This window comes from Struthio camelus, chromosome 3, assembly GCF_040807025.1.
Source record: "Struthio camelus isolate bStrCam1 chromosome 3, bStrCam1.hap1, whole genome shotgun sequence".
NCBI lineage: Eukaryota > Metazoa > Chordata > Aves > Struthioniformes > Struthionidae > Struthio > Struthio camelus.
In genome coordinates, this window is record NC_090944.1 from 61,488,289 (window position 1) to 61,508,741 (window position 20,453).

The 20,453-nt window shown below is 39.2% G+C and overlaps 1 protein-coding gene across 2 annotated transcripts in view; it reads right to left on the bottom strand.

The window, feature by feature from the left end:
• The window catches only part of LAMA4 (laminin subunit alpha 4), a 109,035-nt gene that overhangs the window by 31,398 nt on the left and 57,184 nt on the right, over positions 1-20,453 (bottom strand). Inside the window, exons 9-18 of one of the 2 annotated variants that reach the window (XM_009682494.2) lie at positions 18,706-18,817; positions 14,910-15,077; positions 13,497-13,690; positions 11,523-11,639; positions 9,346-9,494; positions 7,149-7,290; positions 5,733-5,829; positions 4,816-4,932; positions 3,568-3,753; positions 68-207 (exon numbers count right to left, since the gene is read on the bottom strand). In XM_009682494.2, coding sequence (XP_009680789.2) covers positions 68-207; positions 3,568-3,753; positions 4,816-4,932; positions 5,733-5,829; positions 7,149-7,290; positions 9,346-9,494; positions 11,523-11,639; positions 13,497-13,690; positions 14,910-15,077; positions 18,706-18,817 — 1,422 coding nt within the window. Of the gene's footprint in view, positions 1-67; positions 208-3,567; positions 3,754-4,812; positions 4,933-5,732; positions 5,830-7,148; positions 7,291-9,345; positions 9,495-11,522; positions 11,640-13,496; positions 13,691-14,909; positions 15,078-18,705; positions 18,818-20,453 lie in introns of both variants that reach the window. The other variant, XM_009682493.2, reaches the window with a different exon arrangement.

Below are 20,453 nucleotides of genomic sequence, written 5' to 3' on the forward strand. Positions count from 1 at the left end.
GGAGCGCCTAATAAAATGCATTAGATTATTAGTTCTAGTAACTGAATGTCAGATCCAAAAGTTTTACCTTGCTTGCTACACTCCTGGTTTGAGCAATTAACTCTCTAATCCGCTGAATGCTGGCAGAAATATTATTTGCAGGTGCCTTCTGTTCTACTCTGCGCAGTTTGTCCAGGAGTTGAGGGAAGACTTCTGTAAGTTTCTTCACTGCAGTTAGGAAATAAGTGACAGCGTGTGAAAAGCAGTGATTTCAAAAAGGGTGTTGATTTGTTAAGGTCTAGTATTAGGAAAGTTTTTGGAAAGAAGTTGTCTTTGCACAAAGGGAACTGCATGTGCAACTTCTAAGTGCTACTGTGTTGTTTCGTCTGGAATACTTTCCTCAAGGAGCTTTGCAAATATTAATCTATTTAACCTTTTCATCTTTCTTCAAGGTAGATAAATGTTAAACCCCATTTTACAGATAGGGTAATTGGAGCAGAAAGATTATTTGTTCAGCATCTCACTGGATATCTGTGGCGGATCTGAGGATTGGATCTAGGAGCTTTGGTTCATGAGCTCTTCAGATTCATTTTAGGGGAGCTGAAGAGGTCATTTTCCTCAGCTCTCTGCTGGGCTTCTCTCCCAAATAGCAGCAACAGCTGAACAGGTGACGTGTCTGTGCACGCTTCACAGCCCACTGTATTAACAGAAACACTGTTGCTTTCAGATCGTAGTTAACAAGCCTGTGCTGTACGGTGGTGGGGCACCTTAGCTGATGATGCCTGTGAGCTTGAAAGGTACTTACTGCCTGCCCCAACCCTTGTGAGTGGTAAACTTCTCAGCTACCATACCTACATTGGCCAGGGTAAATCAATCAGCCCTAGACCTCCAGGCTTTCATTGCTGGCGCACGTGGGAAGGGGGTTGTTGTCAAAGGAAAGTGGAGGCGCTTTGTTGTGTTCCAAAGGGGAGAATTCCATTTCCAGAAAGATAAATAGACGGGAAAATTACAGTGAAAGAGAAATAACCACCCTTAATTATAATCCAGTATCATCACATCAGATTCCACTGACATGCTACCTTTTGAAAGATACTTCCAGATCACTTCATTTTTCATTTTTAATTAAATTGAGGTACAACTAGCATGTATATAAGAAAGAAATAACATTAATAGCTAATTTTTGATGACATTGCTCCTCTGTAAATGCTAAGACCACATTTGTAGGGTTTTCATTTATATTTTAGGGACTGTAAACTTGTGCCCACCTGCTCTTATGGTCCTCCCATCATAATTTTACTCTTGTGTGAAAAGACAGAAGAGAGATGGGTGGAGGAGCTAATCCTGAGTTGTACTGAGGTCATAAAGAAGAGAAAGAAGAAAGATTTGCCTCCAGTCACCTTTCCTGGCTTCAAGTTCTGTGTTGAATAGATACTGAAGCAGCCTCATTTAGAGCAACACAGAGTATGAGAAAATCCCATGAAGTCCTGCAAGGCCTACTTCTCTTTGGATAGAGTGAGATGCTGTATTTGCCAAAGTCCTGCCCTCTGCTTGGCTCTCTTCTTTTGTGTTTTACTCTCCCAAGTCCAGTGGAGGAGTGGGCCATGTAGAACTGTTGGGGGTCAGTAATCAGATATTCCCTGTAAAGCTTACTGTGTACATTTGCTTGACTGTATATTAAAAGTGCCATCAATTTAGCAAATCCTGAAAGAGATGCAATTCTTTGCAATACATTAATTCCAGAAGGCATTAAAATTTCTGCATTTAAAAACTAACAGTATAATAGTCAATTTGCGTAAAGTCTTCTCTGCCTTTTGAAATGAATCTTCCATGTCATCTGGATAAATTGGTAAAAAAACCCACATTATTCTTCAAGTAAAAAATTGCAAACTCTGAAAGTAACTTAGCAAATTTCTATTAGCAATATCTTTTTTTAATAATTGGCAGCAGAGTGTATGCTCTGATATCTTAAAAAACTGGCTTTTCCTCTATTTGAAATTTGGGTTATTAAACCTGAAATACAACTATATCTTGAAAACACCAAACTAGCAAGTATGTAGTAGCAAACTAGTACTATGACAAAAGCCTCCCCATAAATCTCTTCCTCTTTATCCTTTATAATGGCATTCTTCAACATAGAAAAATATTGATTTTTTATTTTCGTTTTTGGGATGAAGCTGAGGATGAGAAAGGATAAGGAGTCTTATCCAGTAATAAAATACAAAAAGAATACATCAGGAGCTGTCAAGAAGGAAATGCCTTGACTATAACCTTCCATACACTTTTTTCCTTTTCTTGTTTTCCTCTCCAAACTGTCCTTAATATTCTTTGTCCTGAAGCCCATCAGTTCTCTATGCAGTGGCAAAACAAGGAGTGTTCTCAGACTGTGCATCCAAGACATCTTACCCTTACAAAAGTCAGGTGCAAGTTTTATTCAAAGGCAGTTCATATTGGCCAGCTTAGAGGGTTTTGCTGCCCTTATAGCGTTATTGCTCTAGGGCGCTGGAAGCAACATCACGCATGATACTAATAAGACCATTTGCTTTAAATGGCACTCAAGCTGCAAAGCTCCTTGTAGAGAAGTGATTTGGGGCAGTACAATTGAGATTCAGATTTTCCAGAAATAGAACCAAAGGAGTTATGGACCTCCTGTGAGGCATTTTCAGGAGGCAAAACATCACTAAATAGGGCTGCAGATGATGGTATACCATCATCATCAGCTATACCATCAAACCTATGCAGGAAATTTATTGTTCTGGAATTCTAGTTCCCCTAGCGCTAAATAACTTGGGAGCAGTGAGACTCTTGAGCAGAGCCAGCAGTACATTGAATAATAAATATTGGTAGCTGTAAGCAATTTTTATTCTGGATATTTTCTCTTTATTCTGGATATTTTCTTTCCTAATTGTTCTTTTCCTTCTTTCGCTGTAGTCACTTCACTTCTGTTTAACTCTCCTTGCTTCTTTTTCCATTCTTTCCTATCCTCTTCATTTAAGTTCTGTAGTCTTCTTCAGTTTCTTTTTATTTACCTTAAATTTTTCGTAACAAACCCTCCCATTTTTCTACCCTTCCTCCTTCTCCCCAGTAATAAAAGTGGAATTAATGTGAAGTTTACAAGCTTGTCCAGTAATCACCCTGCTTGAATGTTATACTTCCTCCCTAATCCCTCTTTGCCCCCTTTGTTTAGACTACAAGCTCATCAAGTCAGGGACCATTTCTCCTCTATGTTTTTGTTACTGAGGACAAAAGGGCCCTGTTTTCAAATGCCTCCCCATGTTACAAACAGAATGATATTAACTGAAGAGTCAATCATAACAACAAGATGTATGTAGACAAGCTGTCTGCCCTTCAGTGTGGCTTTGGTACCCTGATAAAAATGACTTAGAAGTCAATTAACACTTCAGCCCCTGGGTGTTTAAGTCACTTTTGGAAAAGTCGAGTCTCTATTTAGGCAGCTGCTACTTTTTGAGATGTTTTCCAGTACTTAAAATGCTATAAGATGATATGCAATGAATGTGTTATGTAAATGATACCTACAACATGATGTTGTGATCTGGACACTAAGGAATAGTAAAACTGATGTCACAATACCTGCATCCCCAGCTGAGTGCACAGCCCTGTCATACGCAGATGAACTCTGTTTAAAGTCTTGCACGTTCTCAGACCAGATCCTCACATTCTCATCCATGGGTGTCGTAGCCTGTGCTATTGTCACAGTAGCACTTACTGCCTCAGCAGTCTTCAGTTTAGCTTGCTCCAAACGTTGTCTAGCATCCGCTGCAAAATACATAGGGAATGAGAAGAGGTAAACTCTGCCAAAGAAGCAGGCGAGCTATAGCCAATACTTAGAACTAAGTGAGAAAACTAAAGGGATTTTACCTTCTGCAGGACGGGAACCTACCCAACCTTGGTAGTTTGGTTTTCTTTTTAATTCCACAGGGGATGTTCAAAACCTCCTATGGTGTACTGTTAAATTAATTCTTAAAATTTACCAAAACCTCATTTTCTCATCATTCGAAATAGTTAACAATTTAATCTTTTCAGTACTCTTGGATTCTGATGTGTGTTATCTAGCCAGTGCCTTTGGAAAAGAGATGAAGCAGCCCGTTGTTTTCCTTGAATTTTTTAAAAGAAAATGAACATTTTTGTTGACATTTTTTAGTGAAAATTTTTTTCAAGGAGAGAAACCCAAGAAACTGAAGAGGTTTTGTTTTTTCATACCGGACATTTTGTTGCTTTTAAATTTTTTGAAATTACCAATTGCCGTATTTGTAAAACTGTGGCATTTTGTACATGATAATGTATTGGAAGTAAAACCCAGCCATTCTTAGCTGAGGTTAATGAAGAATTCTTGACCATGTCTACCATGGAGATTCATACACCTTAGGGCATGCTTGTTGCATGCTCTGTGATGTCTGTTTTTGAAAAACTATGGTGAAATCTTGTAAATCAAGATTGCCAATAATTACCTCCCAAATACTCTACTTGTCAGGTATGATAGATATGTAAATTAGATTTTGTCTGTCAGTGCAATAAATCCACAGACTTGTGGATTCTCTAAGTCTGTAAAAAGATTGAGAATTACATAGGAGAAGACTGTTGTAGTAAGGAGGGATCAAGAAAGCAAATCATTTCAGATGGCAAAGTACACAATTTCATCATGAATGTTTTAAAGTTGGAAATTTTCTGACTAGGTCTCATAGTTTCAGTCAGATTCCTTTAGGCCTCCCCCCCAGGGCTGAAATCTTAGTACCAACTTCATAGGCCTTTTGCGAAGACAAAATATGCTCTTAAGCATATTAAGCTGAAGCATCATAAAGACAAAGTTCCTCTTACAACCTGGTTCTGCCGATTGCATTTTTGTGATGGCTCTCATCAGTTGGCTTTGTAGAGCCTTCATTCTGGCAAAAGTTCCATTAACATGCTGGCTAGTGTCTGCAATGGTTAAATCGTTACCTGTGGGGAAGGAATAGGAGGTGTAATTGAATGGCATCAAAGTGGCATCTAAAAAAGGTAAATTTTTAACCTTTTGTCTCATATTACGGATTTATTACACTGTAGACAGTATACTGTGGCCTCTTTTAATACAGGGCATACTAGCACTGTTGACTTCACATGATCTAAACTGAAAAGCAACCTTGTAGCTTATGGCCATTATTCACCTGCCACAGAGCATCTCAGAAAAATCTGGAGATCTGTATCTCAGTCAGCACCATCGCTCTTTCCTAAACCAGAAATGCTGAGAATAGCTGCAACAGGTATACGGGAGAAGTTTAAAGGAACTCACAAGGTCCTGAAAAATTGAAGTGGACTTTTCTAGAATTTTACATCTTTCATACATTTTTCAGTGAAAAAAAAGTCACAATCCCTTAACATTTATTATTGTCCTTCACTGATAAATCCGTTCTTTCTGAGCACTTAGATTCTTGCGAATTGATTTCAAACTAGTTGATTGAGCTTATTTACCCGTGAACAACTGTTTGCAGGATCAGATATTTAAACAATCGTTATATCTGAACAGTCATTATATCTGAAATGGTCCTTTTATAAATGAAATAAAGTTTCAGCAGCTGGCAGGATGACCACACACGAACTACTCAAACTGTGCCCTTGGCCGTTTCGAATACTTTGTATGCTAATTTTGATGAGTACACTATTCTGTAACAACAGTAGTTCTGCCTTAGCGATATGCTTTTGAAATCTCTTTTAACATGATTTATAAACTGACTGGAAAAGTAGAAAGGATGTCTATTTACTGGCATCTGCTGTCTGCTGTAGCTCCATGGCTTGATTGAGAAGTTCTTCACTTTTACCTTTGTGGTAAATTATCTGAGTATCAATTCCAACTGCAGCCTACAAGCACGTTTCGAAAAAGAAAGTCAGAATTATGCTTATCAAAATGTTGTTTTTTGTTATGTTTATTTGTAGACAACACATTATTTCACATAAATAACTGCAAAGTCACTGCAGTTTCATTTTCTTTGTCAACATGGAAGATTGGCAACTGGATTAGAAAAAAATATCTGAAAAGCAAGTATTCTTTAGATTGCAATTAAAGTTTAAGGACATGTATGCTTTCCAGGCAGCTAAACTGAGTAACAATGATGCAGAAAGCACAAAAGTCATCTTTATTATTCAACTCCCATGTGGCCAAACTAATATTTATGCTACTCGTTAGGCACTGTGACCGTTCATTTTTCCTGGCACCTCAGAGGGGTGATTAACACGTGCACTAAGTAGGGACTGGCAGTCCCGGGGCATACTGTAAGCAGAGGGCTGGATGGGACATCCCGTGGCTCCTTAGGGCTCAGACCCCTGTGCTCGGCGGTAGGAAAGCTCTTGTATGCACTCGGGACATCGGGACCAGAGTCACCTCCTGAGGGAGTGCAGTTGTTCTGATGTGTGGGGCAGGCCTTTCTCCACTCTGCTTCTAGGTCTATGTGAAAATCAACCCTCTTTTAAGCAACTGACCATCATCTCTGACTTAAAATAGGATAAAACACAGTATATTTGTGTCTAGACCTGACATTTTGTCATGTTTTAAATCCATACGGATAGCAGGTAATAGTCTAGTCCATATAATAATCTAATCCTGTAATCTAACCAATTCCTCTTTCTGTCCCTTCCATAAACTAAATTACAGTTTATAAAAAACTATACAGATATAAAAACACATATGAAATATTTTAGAACAGCAAGGCCGTAGACAAAATTAGTGTCCACAGCACTACATTGAGCATGCAAGCGTGCTGTTTGCCTCACTTTAACTTTCTATGAGAAACGGTTCTTTTAGGTGTTTTAACCTTTCCTACCACGTCGTGCTGTGTGGAGTATGAGGAGTAGAGCACTAAATGCCAACTCAGTGTTCCTAAAGGGCCAGAGATTTATCTGGGCATTCCCAGAAATACCTCAATGTGAGTGACAGCACAGAGCAGCAGAATCACCCTGTACTTTGGGACAGGAGGAACCTATTTCATATTTTAGAATAACGGGAATTTAGATAGGCAGAAGTAATGAGCCATGTAGGAGTTAAATCAAGAAAAAAACAAAGCAAAATGTGCAGTGAGAACTTTACTGCTGACAGGTAATCTAGATTTTGTTTTTTCTTCACATTTAGGCACCCAAAGCCCCTGAAGCATTGCAAAGTAAAAGCTGGTATGAAAATTACTTACATCATTGACCCGGGTTGTTGTGTTCAGTGCCAACAATGCAGCTTTATTTGCTCCTTCAATATAACTGGCAATGTTTTCATAGGCATTTGAGGCATTTATTGCTCTTTGTACCAACCCATTTGTATCAACACCATATAAATTCCTGTTAAAAAGAGAATAAAAAGAGGACAAAACCAAACAAAATTAAATCAATTACAAATTGATTAATTTTCTTAATTTTCTGTGACCTCTGACTACATTGTCACACACACACATAAATATACTTGGCTTAAGCAGTACTCTCATAATTGTGTATGACCATTTATGTCAATCTGAAGCAGGAGAAAACTATGTGGATAGAAAGAACTTCCCAGCACTTTAACGCTGGGTATTTTACCGTTGACTTTTATGTGAACAGCAACAGGTCCGTACTGAGCTTTTATCCTTTTAAAAGGATACCAGCAGTGGTTTCATGGATATTCCGCGAATTCACAGAATAACACATCTGTCAGTTGTCCTTCTGTAGGGATTACCCTTGGCTGTGATGTAAAGGCTTGTGTGTGTCAATAACCATAAGAGTTGTATCACTGAGCTGTTTGTAGTAACTAGGCAGGGGGAAGGGGGAGGACCAAGTGAAAAACTGCCCATTGGTCATGAAACTTAGCAAAAATATGCAAGATAGCTGTGCTGGGATGGTAGAGCCTGGTTTGTACCTTAAGTGAGAGCTGGTATTCAGGAGGTATTCAAAATAGTAATTAGTTTAGGGCTCAGCCTTCAACTATTAGCAACTTTAAATTGGGTTTCATATTTGGTGATAAACAGAATTCAGGATATATATTAGTTATCTACATATGTGTGTATATTCACCTCAAAAGCGTTTGTGCACTGAGGACTTATTAAGTTTCCAGGTTCAGTTCTGTTGCAAGAATTTCCCACACTTCCTGCTATATTCCTCCCAAGACAGAAGAGGAAACTACTAAATAAAAGCCTAAAACAGGCTTGTAAAGGAAACCCATAAAACCAAAATGATTTGAAGACAGGCTAAATGTTTTAAAAAGGATTAAAGTTTCACCGCAGAACAATCTCCTGAACAAGGAAAAGAGTCAACACATTTCCGTCTGTATACTTCACAATTATTTCTGTTTGCTTTCTATTAAATTCCTAATATATTGGACTTAGTAGTCATTTTTAAATTATTTTGGAGAGAAATGAAGGCTAGCCATATGGGTTTTCTTTCAAATGATCCCACTTCCCACATTTAGCTGGTCTCAGACAACATACTGCATGTTTTTAAAGTTGTGTGTAGTTTGTTTAACATTATAGAACAGAGTTTCAGAGTTAGCTTCATACAATTTTATATAAGAAATTCATCTGCTATTTTTTTTCTCTGTTTTAATTGCCCATCTAGGGCATACTTAATACTAAGAAAAACTGGTATTTAGATGAGATACTTGATGAGTAGTTTAAAACTTTATCTTACAAAAACATAGGCCCATGTAATGTAACTTATTTTAGAATTTTATTAACATTTTTCTTTAAGAAATTATTTACAGCAGTTATTTTTCCATGGATAGTCACAGTTGCAAATGAAGTCAAACCTGTTCAAACCTATTTCAAACCTATGTAGAGGTGACTTTATAGTAAATTGAGGAAAGTTCATGTATTTATTATCATCTAGCAAAACAGGAAGCCTTACAGTAGCTTTTTGATATTACAGTGAGCTAGTTTTACTGGCTCACGATCCACCGAGTATGTAAACTACTTCAGCTGTAAAACGGTTCTTGAACAAAAATGGTCACAAAGCTCATTTTTTGGCCCATACTGCTGAACATTTTTTTAATGTGAATTAACTTACTCACATGAGCTGTTCCTGCAAACCCTATTTACATTTGTCAGTATTATAGTCTCAGTAATCTAGCTTTTCTATTCTCCTGTGGTGGGAAGAGGAAAATGTATCAAATTAGAAAGTAGAGAAAATCACAGAAGATATATGTTTGTTTATTCTTTGAAAAGATTAATAGATTTTGCTTAGCTCAAGTTCACCCATTTCCTCTGGACCATGACAGTTCTTCCCATACATCACTTTACAGTGATTTATTTAACACCTATTTACAGACAGCATATCTAATGTCACCATGTTTCTGCTTGTCTTTGTGTTCATCCAGCTGCTCAGCCAGTAGCACTTGTTTGAAAAGAGTCTGCAGAAGTTAAGTTTTACCGATCCAGCTCATCAGCAAGGCTTCTTAGGTTGTAGGCATGATGCATAGCCTTTTCTACCAAATCATCATCAAACAGAGACAGATTGGCTAGTTTTTCTTGCAGTTCCTTTTTTGCTCCATCTATTTCTGCGTAGAACCCTGACGCATTCTGCACAAAATACAGAAGGAAGGAAAGAAGATGAAAATTGTAAGAAGCAAGTCTATGTTTTGATTATTATGTTTTATTTTACCTTTTATATTTTTATAATCTTATTTTATGCTTTATTTTTAACACATAAAAAAGGGGAAAGGTCAAAAAGAGGCTGTCTTATGAATGCCAATGGGGCAAGACAAGTGCAGGAAGACAAAAATCAGCCAAAATTCCAGAAATTGCATAAAAAGATATTAAAGAGATGTGAATGAAATACAAAAGAGAGACAGTTGAGAGATGTATTAGCATCCGTTATGTTTGCTCCAGAATGATGCCAATGCATAACCTTTGGAGTCGTGTGCTAAAAGGTAGAATAATTAAACCATGTGTTTGCAAAATCCCCTTGCTGTAGCTCATATTAAATTAGGAGGTAGAAACCATGATTTTTTTTTTTTTTTGACCTGTTCTTTGTGAAGACCATAGACCAGAAATTAGCTTCTGGGTCTTCTAAACTATATCAATGCAAGTAAACTAATGCTGCTGGGATGTGTGGGCTTACATGGTTTCCAGTAATTGACCTTGTTAGTGCATGGTCCCTGGCACTGTTTTAGCCCTGGCCAGCCAGCCAGCGCTCTCTCAAACCTGCCTCCCTAGGAAGCAGCCTGGGGTAGTGCCTGTGCCCCATAGGCAATTCGGAGGAGAAGACCTGTTGCTGAAGAGGGACAAAGGGTTTAGCTGTATGGCTTTGAGCTGTGCCATGCCATGGAGAACTGGCCTTGGCCCTGTTCTGTCCCCCCGTGGAGAGAGAGCCCTGATGCTAGGACATTTTGGAGTAATGTGATTTTTATAAGAGTTTGCCTGACTACCTCAGTATACGTATAGGCAAGGAGATGTAGTCTTTGCCATAGCTATGCTTCTTCCTTATATAAAATTATTGTGGGGAAGACCAGAGAGGCCTGCATTCTTTCCTCTCTGATACACAACCTTCCTGATAAGTTAGAGGATTATAAAAGCAGCCTCAATATGCAGGATAAAAAGATGAAATGGAGGGAGAGAAAAAGGATGAAGGAGTAAAGTGTGAAGATACTCTCTGCTGATGAGGATGTATGATATTCCCAAACTACCTCCTTCCCTGCAGTGTATTGTGTGTAAACTTATTGATGCGAAGGGGGAACCCCAATCAATGAACTGTAGCTGTTTTGCACAAAGCACAAGAGGAAAAAAAATCATACAGCTCAGTCACACAGGAATGATTATGTTTGAAGACGGTTGTCTTCTTTTTGTTTTCTCAAATGACTTCTTCAAGGAAAAAAGAATAGATTTTGGTGTTTGTTCTTACGCTAAAAATAGAAGTGGACAACTGTGGCCGAAGTGTATTTGGACAATTTTCATTTGTGTTAAACTACCTCAAAATTTTAATATAAAAAAATTAGTAAAATAGCAAAAGTTTTGGTTAGCAAAATCCCAGATTTATTTGTTTCGTTTTTTCATAGAAAGACCAAAAAAACCATGGGAGTGATTAATCTTTTAAAAGTTTCCTGCAAAACCTTGTCTCATTTAAAACACTGGATCACTAATCTACAGTCCCAGAGGAAGATTTTTATAAGGCAATGTGCTTATATTTAAGTTTTACACTCCAGCCATTGTTGGTTATAGCACTGAGGCCAGGGGTCTTTAACCTTCCCCTATGCTCACTTGCGGGCATGAACAACGGAATTAAGCATGTAGTACAGTCTGTTACCAATGCATCTTGTGGCCTTTTGGCAGCCTCTTCTAAGGAAAGAACTGAGATCTTCACAGCAAAATCCTTCATTCAGCTGTGCCAAGAGTAAGGTGTCTCTATAGTACGTTACTTTTCTGAGGCAGTAAAACGTAATTGCAAAGCTTTTCAGCCAGGAAGACTTACACTTTTCTTAGGGAATATTTATCAGTGTTTCAGTGAAGTATAAAAAAAGAGAGGCTTGTGTTTAGTGGTCTAAACTTAGGACTTCTTAAAAGTTCAAAAAATCAGGACAGATCATTTAAACAAGTCACTGAAGCACCTACCTTTATTACCTCGCTTAACTCTGAGTTGATCTTTTGTGGTCCTGCCAAAATAACTGTAGCACTTAGCAGAATGCTGTTCACTTCATTTGCTTGCTCTTTTATTTTATCGTGTTGTTTCTGCAAAAAAAATAAACCCACATCCAAAAATGTCTGTGAATTGCTAAAAACAGTGTTACCATTTTTGTCATGTTATTAAATTCAAAACAAAAAGTGATAAACTAAATAAATTATAGACAAATTGGAAGCCCAGTTTTTTTTCCAGACATCTCTAATAGCTGCATATTATAATGGGACTCTTTGCATTTTCTCGTCGTTGTGAAAGAAAACTTTTTTATTTATACGAATTAATTTCCTTCTATATGACAGATTGAGCAATTACTGGAATGAAGCATCATGCACTGCACTGCCAGTAGAGACAAATTAAGCATGGACTTCTCATGGTGGCCTAGAGACTAGTGTGTTCTGGAGGTTTTTAAATTTGCAGCATGACGATGTCTTTTCCTTGACAATAATAAAGCTAATGTGAATGTTCTCTTTGGTGCAGCATCTGCCTTCATTGTGAGGAATAATGAAAATCTAACTGGATAAAAACAGTGAACAATTATGACTGCGTCTAGCATACTTCAGGCTTCACTTCATAAACAGGAGACAAGCTGCAGCTCTGCACTGTAATTATGAAACAATGGAAAAACAGAGGAGACCGTACATAAGGATCCCAAGCTTCTTGTAGAACAATTCACAAGAACAGCATGCCTGATTTCTGTATTCAATTACTAGACCTCCACAATAGCGTGAGCTTCTAGTGCTGTAAATCCCAAGAGCTCAAATTCACCCACTGTCTCTGTGGAACCGAGCAGTTAGCGTGAATTCGCAAGACTGTCCTACTGATCATAAGATTGTTCCCTAAATCTCTCCCCTCCAGAATCCAAATGATTTTGGTCATTGAAATGAATTAGTTTGAAATAATCCCAAAAGTTCTTCACTTTTTCTTTGCTGAAAAAATAAATGAAGAAAACAATTTTGAGTGAGACATTCTGGTTTTGCATCACTGAAATAAAATTGAAGAAAACCAGAGTAAGAATCACAGAACTGCTGGAAGGAGAAAGAAACAATCTTTTTATATGACCGATGAATTAGGTACTTTTCCAGGATAAGAGGCCCTGAAGTTCAATTTCCTCATCAGCCAGACAGGATTCAAACCTAAGCATTCCCTCAGGCAAATGTGCACCCCTTTCATGCTGTAGGGGACAAGTCTCCTCTGAGCTCTTCTCTTGTGTGTTTACTTTGTACAAAATACTGAAACTATTCATTTGAAACAAAAGGTTAAGGGAAGACTACTCTAGTCCTACAGCTAAGCTGGTCACCCAACAAGTAGGAAACCCAGTTTAAAGGTATCTGTTGTGAAGTAGCTAGAGAATGGATTTGAGCTTAATGATGGAAGAGCAGTCATTTTTTCCTAAACAAATGCAGAGAGTTTGAAAGGGGCACCATGAAGCCAATCATAGCCCAGGTCTTGAATGCAGTGCAGAATCCTTATAAGTAATGATTTTAATAGAATATAATTTTGTGGGCATAAAGTCCTTCCATATTATAAATGAGTACATAATATGTGGAACAATCCCACCATGGTATATATAGCAGCCATGCTACTTGGAATTTTTAGCTTCTTGGGTTTTGTTGTAATATATCTTCCTATGTTTAAGCATGCTTATTCATCTCTCCTTTGGCCCACTGAGTCGTGCCGTGCCAGAACTTGGTGTTTATTGTCACTCCTTCAAGAAATAATAGCACTTTGCACTTCTACAATTTATCAGTTGGAGCTGCAGTGTCAAACTCACCCTGCTGAGTGGTCCAAATAACTTTTTTTCGGACTGGTGATTCCTGTATCTAAATTGTTGGCCGTCCACTATCTTAAACGCCAGTAAAAATGGAGGGTTCACCGACAATGCTTATGATAAAAGTACTGCATAATACCTCACGCTCTTGAAGATTGGCTGTGTTTTCCTTATTTATGTCCTCAGTTTGCATAACATAGTCAAGTGCCTGGTCTAACGCCTCCTCCAGGTCTGACAGTTTGATATCGTGTTCACTGAGCTGCTCCAGCACATCAGAAACCAGAGACCTGGTGTCATTGTACCGTTCATGAAACTCTTCAACTTGCTGTAGCACTGGGAGAAAAGTCAGAGGCTAAATTAATCCAAAACTTGGATTTCTGACAAAACTTACCTATGCAGCAATTTCTGTTGCTATTTATCAAGGGATCAGTAAAACATGTTTGTTCAAACAGCCCACTTGAGAGTTTACTTACTTCACATACCTAGATTTTAATTTCCCTTCTCTTTTGAATAGGAATGCTGTGTCTTATTTTAATAAGTCACTTTAACCTCATCAATCCCCTCTCTCAAATTACAAGTAGCTTCTTCTAAATGAGACCAATTTTGGCTTTTCTTACTTTTTTTTTTTTTTTTCCCCATTATCACAGCTGACCTCTCTACTCTGGAGAAGACAGTCCTTATTGTCTGGGGGCTCTGACTCATGTTCACTGAGCAAACAGCTGTGAAAATTAAGTTACCACTCTTTCCCATCCCAGTAGTTTTTATCTCTCTCCTGGAATTTACTGTCTCCATTGCAGGGCTGGCAGAACAGAACGGACACGTTCACATAAGCAATTCCAGCCCTGGCACAAACCTACGTTCCTCAGCAGCTATTGCTAAGGCGCTGCAGTGTGCAGGCACACGCACACATTTTTCTGCCCATTCTGCCATGAGGGCAGCAAATGCCAGCAGAGTTGGGGCGGACATTTGGAAGCAGCAACATCTGCTGCTGCTGCAGCCAGGCTCAGTGAGTTTGTCCCTCAGAGCTGTGCCACTGCAGGCCTCTTTTCCCCAAGCTCTGTTAGTGAAGTTAGGAAAGGCAGGGAGCCAGCTATAGCCCTGAAGTTTGTTTAATGCTTGACAGTCTCCTGAAATCAGCAGAATTACAGTGGTTTAAGTTAGGGACTCATCATGATGAACCAGGCTCGGGAACTGAGGCTAGTTATTACTGTCATACTGGCAGATGATAGTTTTCTTCAGACTTCACTTTCTTGTTCTTTCCCAGATGTGCTCTCTCACTTTTGTCTTTTTTTTTTAAACCAGTAGGAGTAGGAATTATTTAATCTCTTTTGCCTCTTGTTTAAGTAATTAATGACAAAAGACTGTTAATCTCACATACTTTGTCTTACATTCTTTTGAACCGTGAACGTTGCAGCTGCCCAGCACAGTAGTCAGCGCTTGCTGAGCACTTGCTGATCCTCCCCAGGGTTCAGAATTGTATCCAGAACTGCCCAGCCTGTGCCAACTGTGCATAAATATATGGGTGAATGGAAAACAGAGATTTAAAACTCACACTCCTCTGCTGCATTTTCCTCCTGTTCTGCAAGTTGCCTCTGATTAGTGAAAGGCTTACGGCGTTTGATCTCCTTCAGCATCTCCTCAGCCACATTCAGCTTGTGGGCAATTTCTTCAGGGCTCAGCTCTTGTTGAATTGCATAGTATTTCATCTTGCTGCTGATTTCTGAGGGAAAAAGGAACAGATGGTCAATGCAACGTAGCTACAGTGAAGTAAATATTTTGGAATACTTTTACTTTTTTGAATCCAGTTCATGCTGATGGCAAAATAAAGTTTTAATTATCTTGTAACTCTGCAGTAGATAGTTGTTAGGCTTAGTCTAGTCTTATTAAACCTGTGAATAAACCATACTTTCTGGCGTATATGGAGGTATCATCAGAGGAGGATGAGATCAAACAGGCGTGGTTTGTGTGCATTATTTGGCTTGGTAGTTCTTACAGGCAGGGGTCATCTTTTTATTGAGTTCTCTGCATGTAGTGGACTGGGGCCTGGGTCCAGGATTTTGGGTTCTAAGTGCTGCCACAAAAAGTAACCTGAAGAAGTCTGAGGGGCCCTAAAAAAGAAACATATGGCTTCTGGCCTGATATTGCCTAGCTGGTTTGGAGTGGGGTATTATTTCAAAGTTTTGGTCTTGATTCAAAACACACTGTTGGGTCCTTGCACAGATGTACTAAAGCTGAGTTTACCCACTCCTACTATAGACATTACAGGATTACCCATTTCTCACTCCCTGGCCTGGAATACCAATCACTTTCTCTTTTATTTCCTGTGATATGAGTAGCTTTGGCCTGTATTTACTCGTTCTGTAGATAAACCAGAGCTAGCAAAGCCAGCACTATGCATCTATAAGATATTTATAAAAAGTAGATCTGCAGTTGTGGCAATGCCACAACTGATTGTCTGGCAGACTGTCTTTTTGTGTAGTTTCTGGATGGCTCTTGAAGCATTTCTCATGCTGAGCAACACCTGACCACCAGCAGTGGTTTCATGGATTTCTTTTTCATCGTGGAACACATGTGTGCATGTGTGCACACGTGCACTTTCCCTTCGACAAAGGGAGTAGAAGTGGCTTGCCTTCTACAGCAACAATGCCAGGAGAAATAATATTAACCATAGTGGAGTTCATTATCACCTGCTTCTCTCTAACTGCTTTCTGGATGAACAAGCACCCTTTTTATTCACAGTCATGGATGTTGCATCTTCTGTGATAGCTCAGCCTGACTTGTGCTATTTGGGCCTCAAAAAGATATGTTTCTACCTTCTGTAGTTCTTCCCCCCCCCCCCCCCACCCGAACAGTTAAAAATACAAAAGGGCTATCCACACAGGTCAGCCAATGAATGTTGGTGACATATAGCGAGGCTCGTGCTGACGCTTGTGCTCTATAATTGTAGAAACAATATGTAACGGATGGGCAGAACATGCAAGGTGATCTAGCATCACAGGTGTACGGAGGTAGGAAAAGTGTAACTTTTCATATGCCTGCTCCCACTGTGTGACAGGATGTGTTAACTAATGTTTGTTGACATTGAAGTAATGGTTGAAGTATGCATGGAGATAAAGATCAGCTAGGACAATGCAATTAATACTAACAACTCTTCATTGCAAAAGTTGCCACAGAGCTTGCAATAATTGCTCTAAGTCAGAATCCCTCAGGTCTCCTGTGGAAAAAGACACTTGCAATCTTTTAATACCAAACAAGATCACTGTCACCTCTTCAGTAATGATGTAGGAATGTCATGGTGAGATCCCTGGGACTGCAGGCAAGCATGTAAAAGGTGACAACTCACTAATTCTGAATGTCGCAGACCCCCAACACCTCCCCACGCCTCATGACTGACTGAAGACCTTTAATGTAAATAGCATAAAGCTGCAAAATCAGCTTTTATTTTGCTGATAAATGAGAGATGAAGGCCATCAGCAGTGACTGGGCCTGAGAAGAAAGGGTGTAATCTAATACATCATCTACACACGTTTGTATAGCAAAACAAGGTTTATTTTAAGAGCCTTCTAGTTAATCAAGGATTTTCATTAATTTTAAAAGGGCTATTTAGCCTCAGCTGCCAATCAGTCTTTCTATTCTGGTGCCGTGTACAGCTTTTACTGTTGGCTTTCTTAAGGACTGGGTGATATCAGGGGGCTCTGTGGCAGAACAGAGGCTTTTGTGATGCAGGTGCACAGGGAAGTTTCTGAGTGCATTCCCTTTGGGGTTTTATTACTTTCTGTAGGTACAGAACAAGAGACTGCAATTGGTTTAGTTAGTTTAATTAATGTCATATAGCAGTGTGATAATGATGCCATCAGTACTGCAGATGGAGGTGATCATGTTTGACTAGGAAATCTTTTTTAAGTGCAGTTGTGCTTAGGAAGGTGTTCACTGTGGTCATTTATTCTTTGATATATAATATCAAATTCTTTGATATATAATTCCAGAAATTCCAGAAACAATTCTGGAAGATGCAAAAAGTCTTTCAGGCTCTAAATCAAAATAAAAATCTTTCATCTGGGAAGGTATAAAGGGCATACATTTACAGTCAGGAGAGGAGCTATGTTTTGATATTTGTGTTGGCTCTGGAGATGCTTTTATTGCTCTTGTGTGTTGCCCAAAGATGGACTTTGTAAGCTTTGTTTGCATTGCCTCACAGCATGAACACCAATAAGTAGGACACTGAGGCAATAGGTGACAGGTTGTCACTGCGTTTTACTATGAAGAAGCCCTTGGTTTCATTCTTCTCCTAATTCTGGGAGAGCTTCAGTGTGCTGTTTGCCTTTCCTACTGTGAGACAGCAGTACTATAACCATTTATGACAGCGTGAATTAGCCACACAGTTTACAGTGCTGTATTTGCATTTACTGTAGGCAATGCTTTCTTTTGGGGAAAAAAGGCAATGAAAATGCACTCCTCCAAATCTACTTCTATATTTAAAAGAAAAAAAAGACAAGAGGACAACAGATAATCTCTAGTGCTCTATAGATACGACTAGACCTAAACTCAAATGGAAGTTCTAGTCAGATGAGGCAATGAACAGCTGGGGGAGAAAGCTGCCACCAGCGGTGATGGGGAAGCAGTATGTTCACTGAATTATTTACCACTCGGCATCCTGCTCTTTTTAGAAGCATCTGGATGAAGTTATATGAGTCAGCACAATCCTGCCCAGCAACAATTTGCTAAAAGATAGAAACTGGAGTTAAAGTAAAACTCACCAGTGGGATTACCAGAGTTAGTCGGACCTAACAGGGACTGTGATGGGTTCAAAAAGGGAAACCTCTTATTTTTTTCATCTGTCTACCTAGCTTACTTATATGGCCTCTATTAATTATCAGCAGGATGGGAAAAGTGAATCTGCTGACAAGGAAGAGACAGTGAGCAGTCTTGTGTCCCATCCTGTAGTCATGTTTGTGGCTGCATCCAGCCCCAGTCGGATGTCAACCCCCCTTTTTTTTTTTTTAAGCACAAGTGAGTGTGAATACCTTGAGCAGCTATTCAAATAATCAAAGGCTACAAGCTGAATTAGCCTAAAGGATTACATATAAATCTACTTATTATTATTTTTCTCTTTTGAAGAGGAAAAAAAGCATAAGGGAGAGCAGCCCTTGTACTGGGTGTCAGCCCATGTTAGCCCGTTGTGTCAATTATCTTTTAAGAGAGAAAACTTTTCATCGTGGCATTGCAGTTTTTAAAACCTAATGTGTGGGTTGCTTTGGGAGTGAGCCCAGGTGCTATGACATTTCTGCGCTGGAAGTTTCATTAATATATGCTTGACATTGAGCTGAACCATAACGAAATCTATTTACCTTGGATGTTATCTCTCATATTATTGAGCTGTTGCACAAGCTGAGTAGCACGGTTGTTGGTCGCTATGGTTTCCTTCTGTACCAGTAGGCCTTTGCTGGATGCCTTATTTCCCTATGAATAAAGCAAGCATGTGAGGTAGAGATTAGATTTCTTTTCAGATCCATATGCATGTGTGGGGATGAGCAGTGTAAGCACACATTTTGCTTTCTCCTCATGAGCATATGAAAGTCCATTTATCATATAAAGTGGTATTTACAAAGGTGTTTGAAGTGAAGGACTGTCTTGTCAGTATTTTTAGAATTGCAGAGTGAGAGATTAAAATCTGTCCCATATTTATCCATCATTTGCTGCAATCAAATTGCCATAAATTATGTACAGTTGTAAAATGCCCTCTGCTGAGTCTCCTAAGCATTCAGCAGGACTGGCTGATTTTGCTGGGCATTGCATTTCCTGAGTAAGCATATAGACTGAAGAATAAGGTGTGAAGCTCACAACCATTTTTAGATCAATGTCTCTCTCATGTGAGGTGCCCGCCCTTGTAACTTCTTAAAATTCAGAAACACGTGAGGAGCCAAAATGCTCAGAAGAGCTCAGCCACACTGTTATCCTATATTGCATCTGAGGCTGTACTCTAAGTTGAGTTCCTTCTTACGGGCACAAGGTTATTTGGTCCCTAAACATGCTGTATGGTGAGGCATCAGTGTGGTTGTAGGGGTATGAAAATTTACCACGTCATAGTTACTGTGTTTCCTAAAAGGACATTGACATCAGCAGTCCTTAGATTTAATTTCCACTTCTGTTTCTTAGGAAAGAGAAAAAAGATGACTGCTGTGCTATCAATGTTTCCTGCATTGTGTGTGTGTGTGTGTGTGCCTGTGTGTAAGTCCGCACCACATGCTTGCCAGTGGTAAGGTGTTTGATTCAAAGTCCTTGTTTGGGTTGCAGCAGAAAATTAGTTTCGAATTTTGGGATGCCCTGACACCTACTAATCCTGAAGATATTTGATTGTTGGCATACTCGCTTAATGCTTGCTTAATCCTGCACTTGGCTGAGAAAACTGTTTTCATCTTTCAGCCCTGTAGCTCTTAGCAGTGTTTTAGGTGCAGGCTGTAGCTATTCTAGCAGCTGCGATAACCCAGATATGTCCCATTTAAACGTGGTTTGCAAGTGCAGAAGCACCAGATGGCGCTTGAAACCAATGAGAGAGCTGAAAATCCGTGGTCCAGGTGCTCTGCAGCTCCCTGGCTCAGCAAGACAGTGGGAGGGGGGGCCTATCTTTACTAGGAGATGCGAATGCGACAGAAATATAATTATACCTGAATAAAATAAGTAGAGGAGTTTAGGGACACACTTTCATTTTTTTTTTTCTGTTTGCTTACTAGTTTTTAGTCTTTGAAGGGCAAGCAGTATGTTTTCTGTTTATATGCCTTTATTGCTAGCATAGTTTCTTGTGGTTGCTTTGTTGCTTGTCATTGTTATTTGTTGCTTATTTTAAGCAACTTACTGCTGTTTTTATGCACACATTTGCCTTTAAATATTATTCTTTCCATACCACATTCTTCCTAACTGTTGAACACACAGGGAATTACAGAGACAGGTTTGGTGATTACCCTGAGATTGATGGGAAACATGACAGTGCGAGTGAGGAGTGCTCTTACTGACCCTCAGATTCCCACTGATGTTTGGAGACTTTACCTGGCATTTGCAAAGTGCCTATGGAGGGAAGGTGCTTGGCTCCCCCAGATTT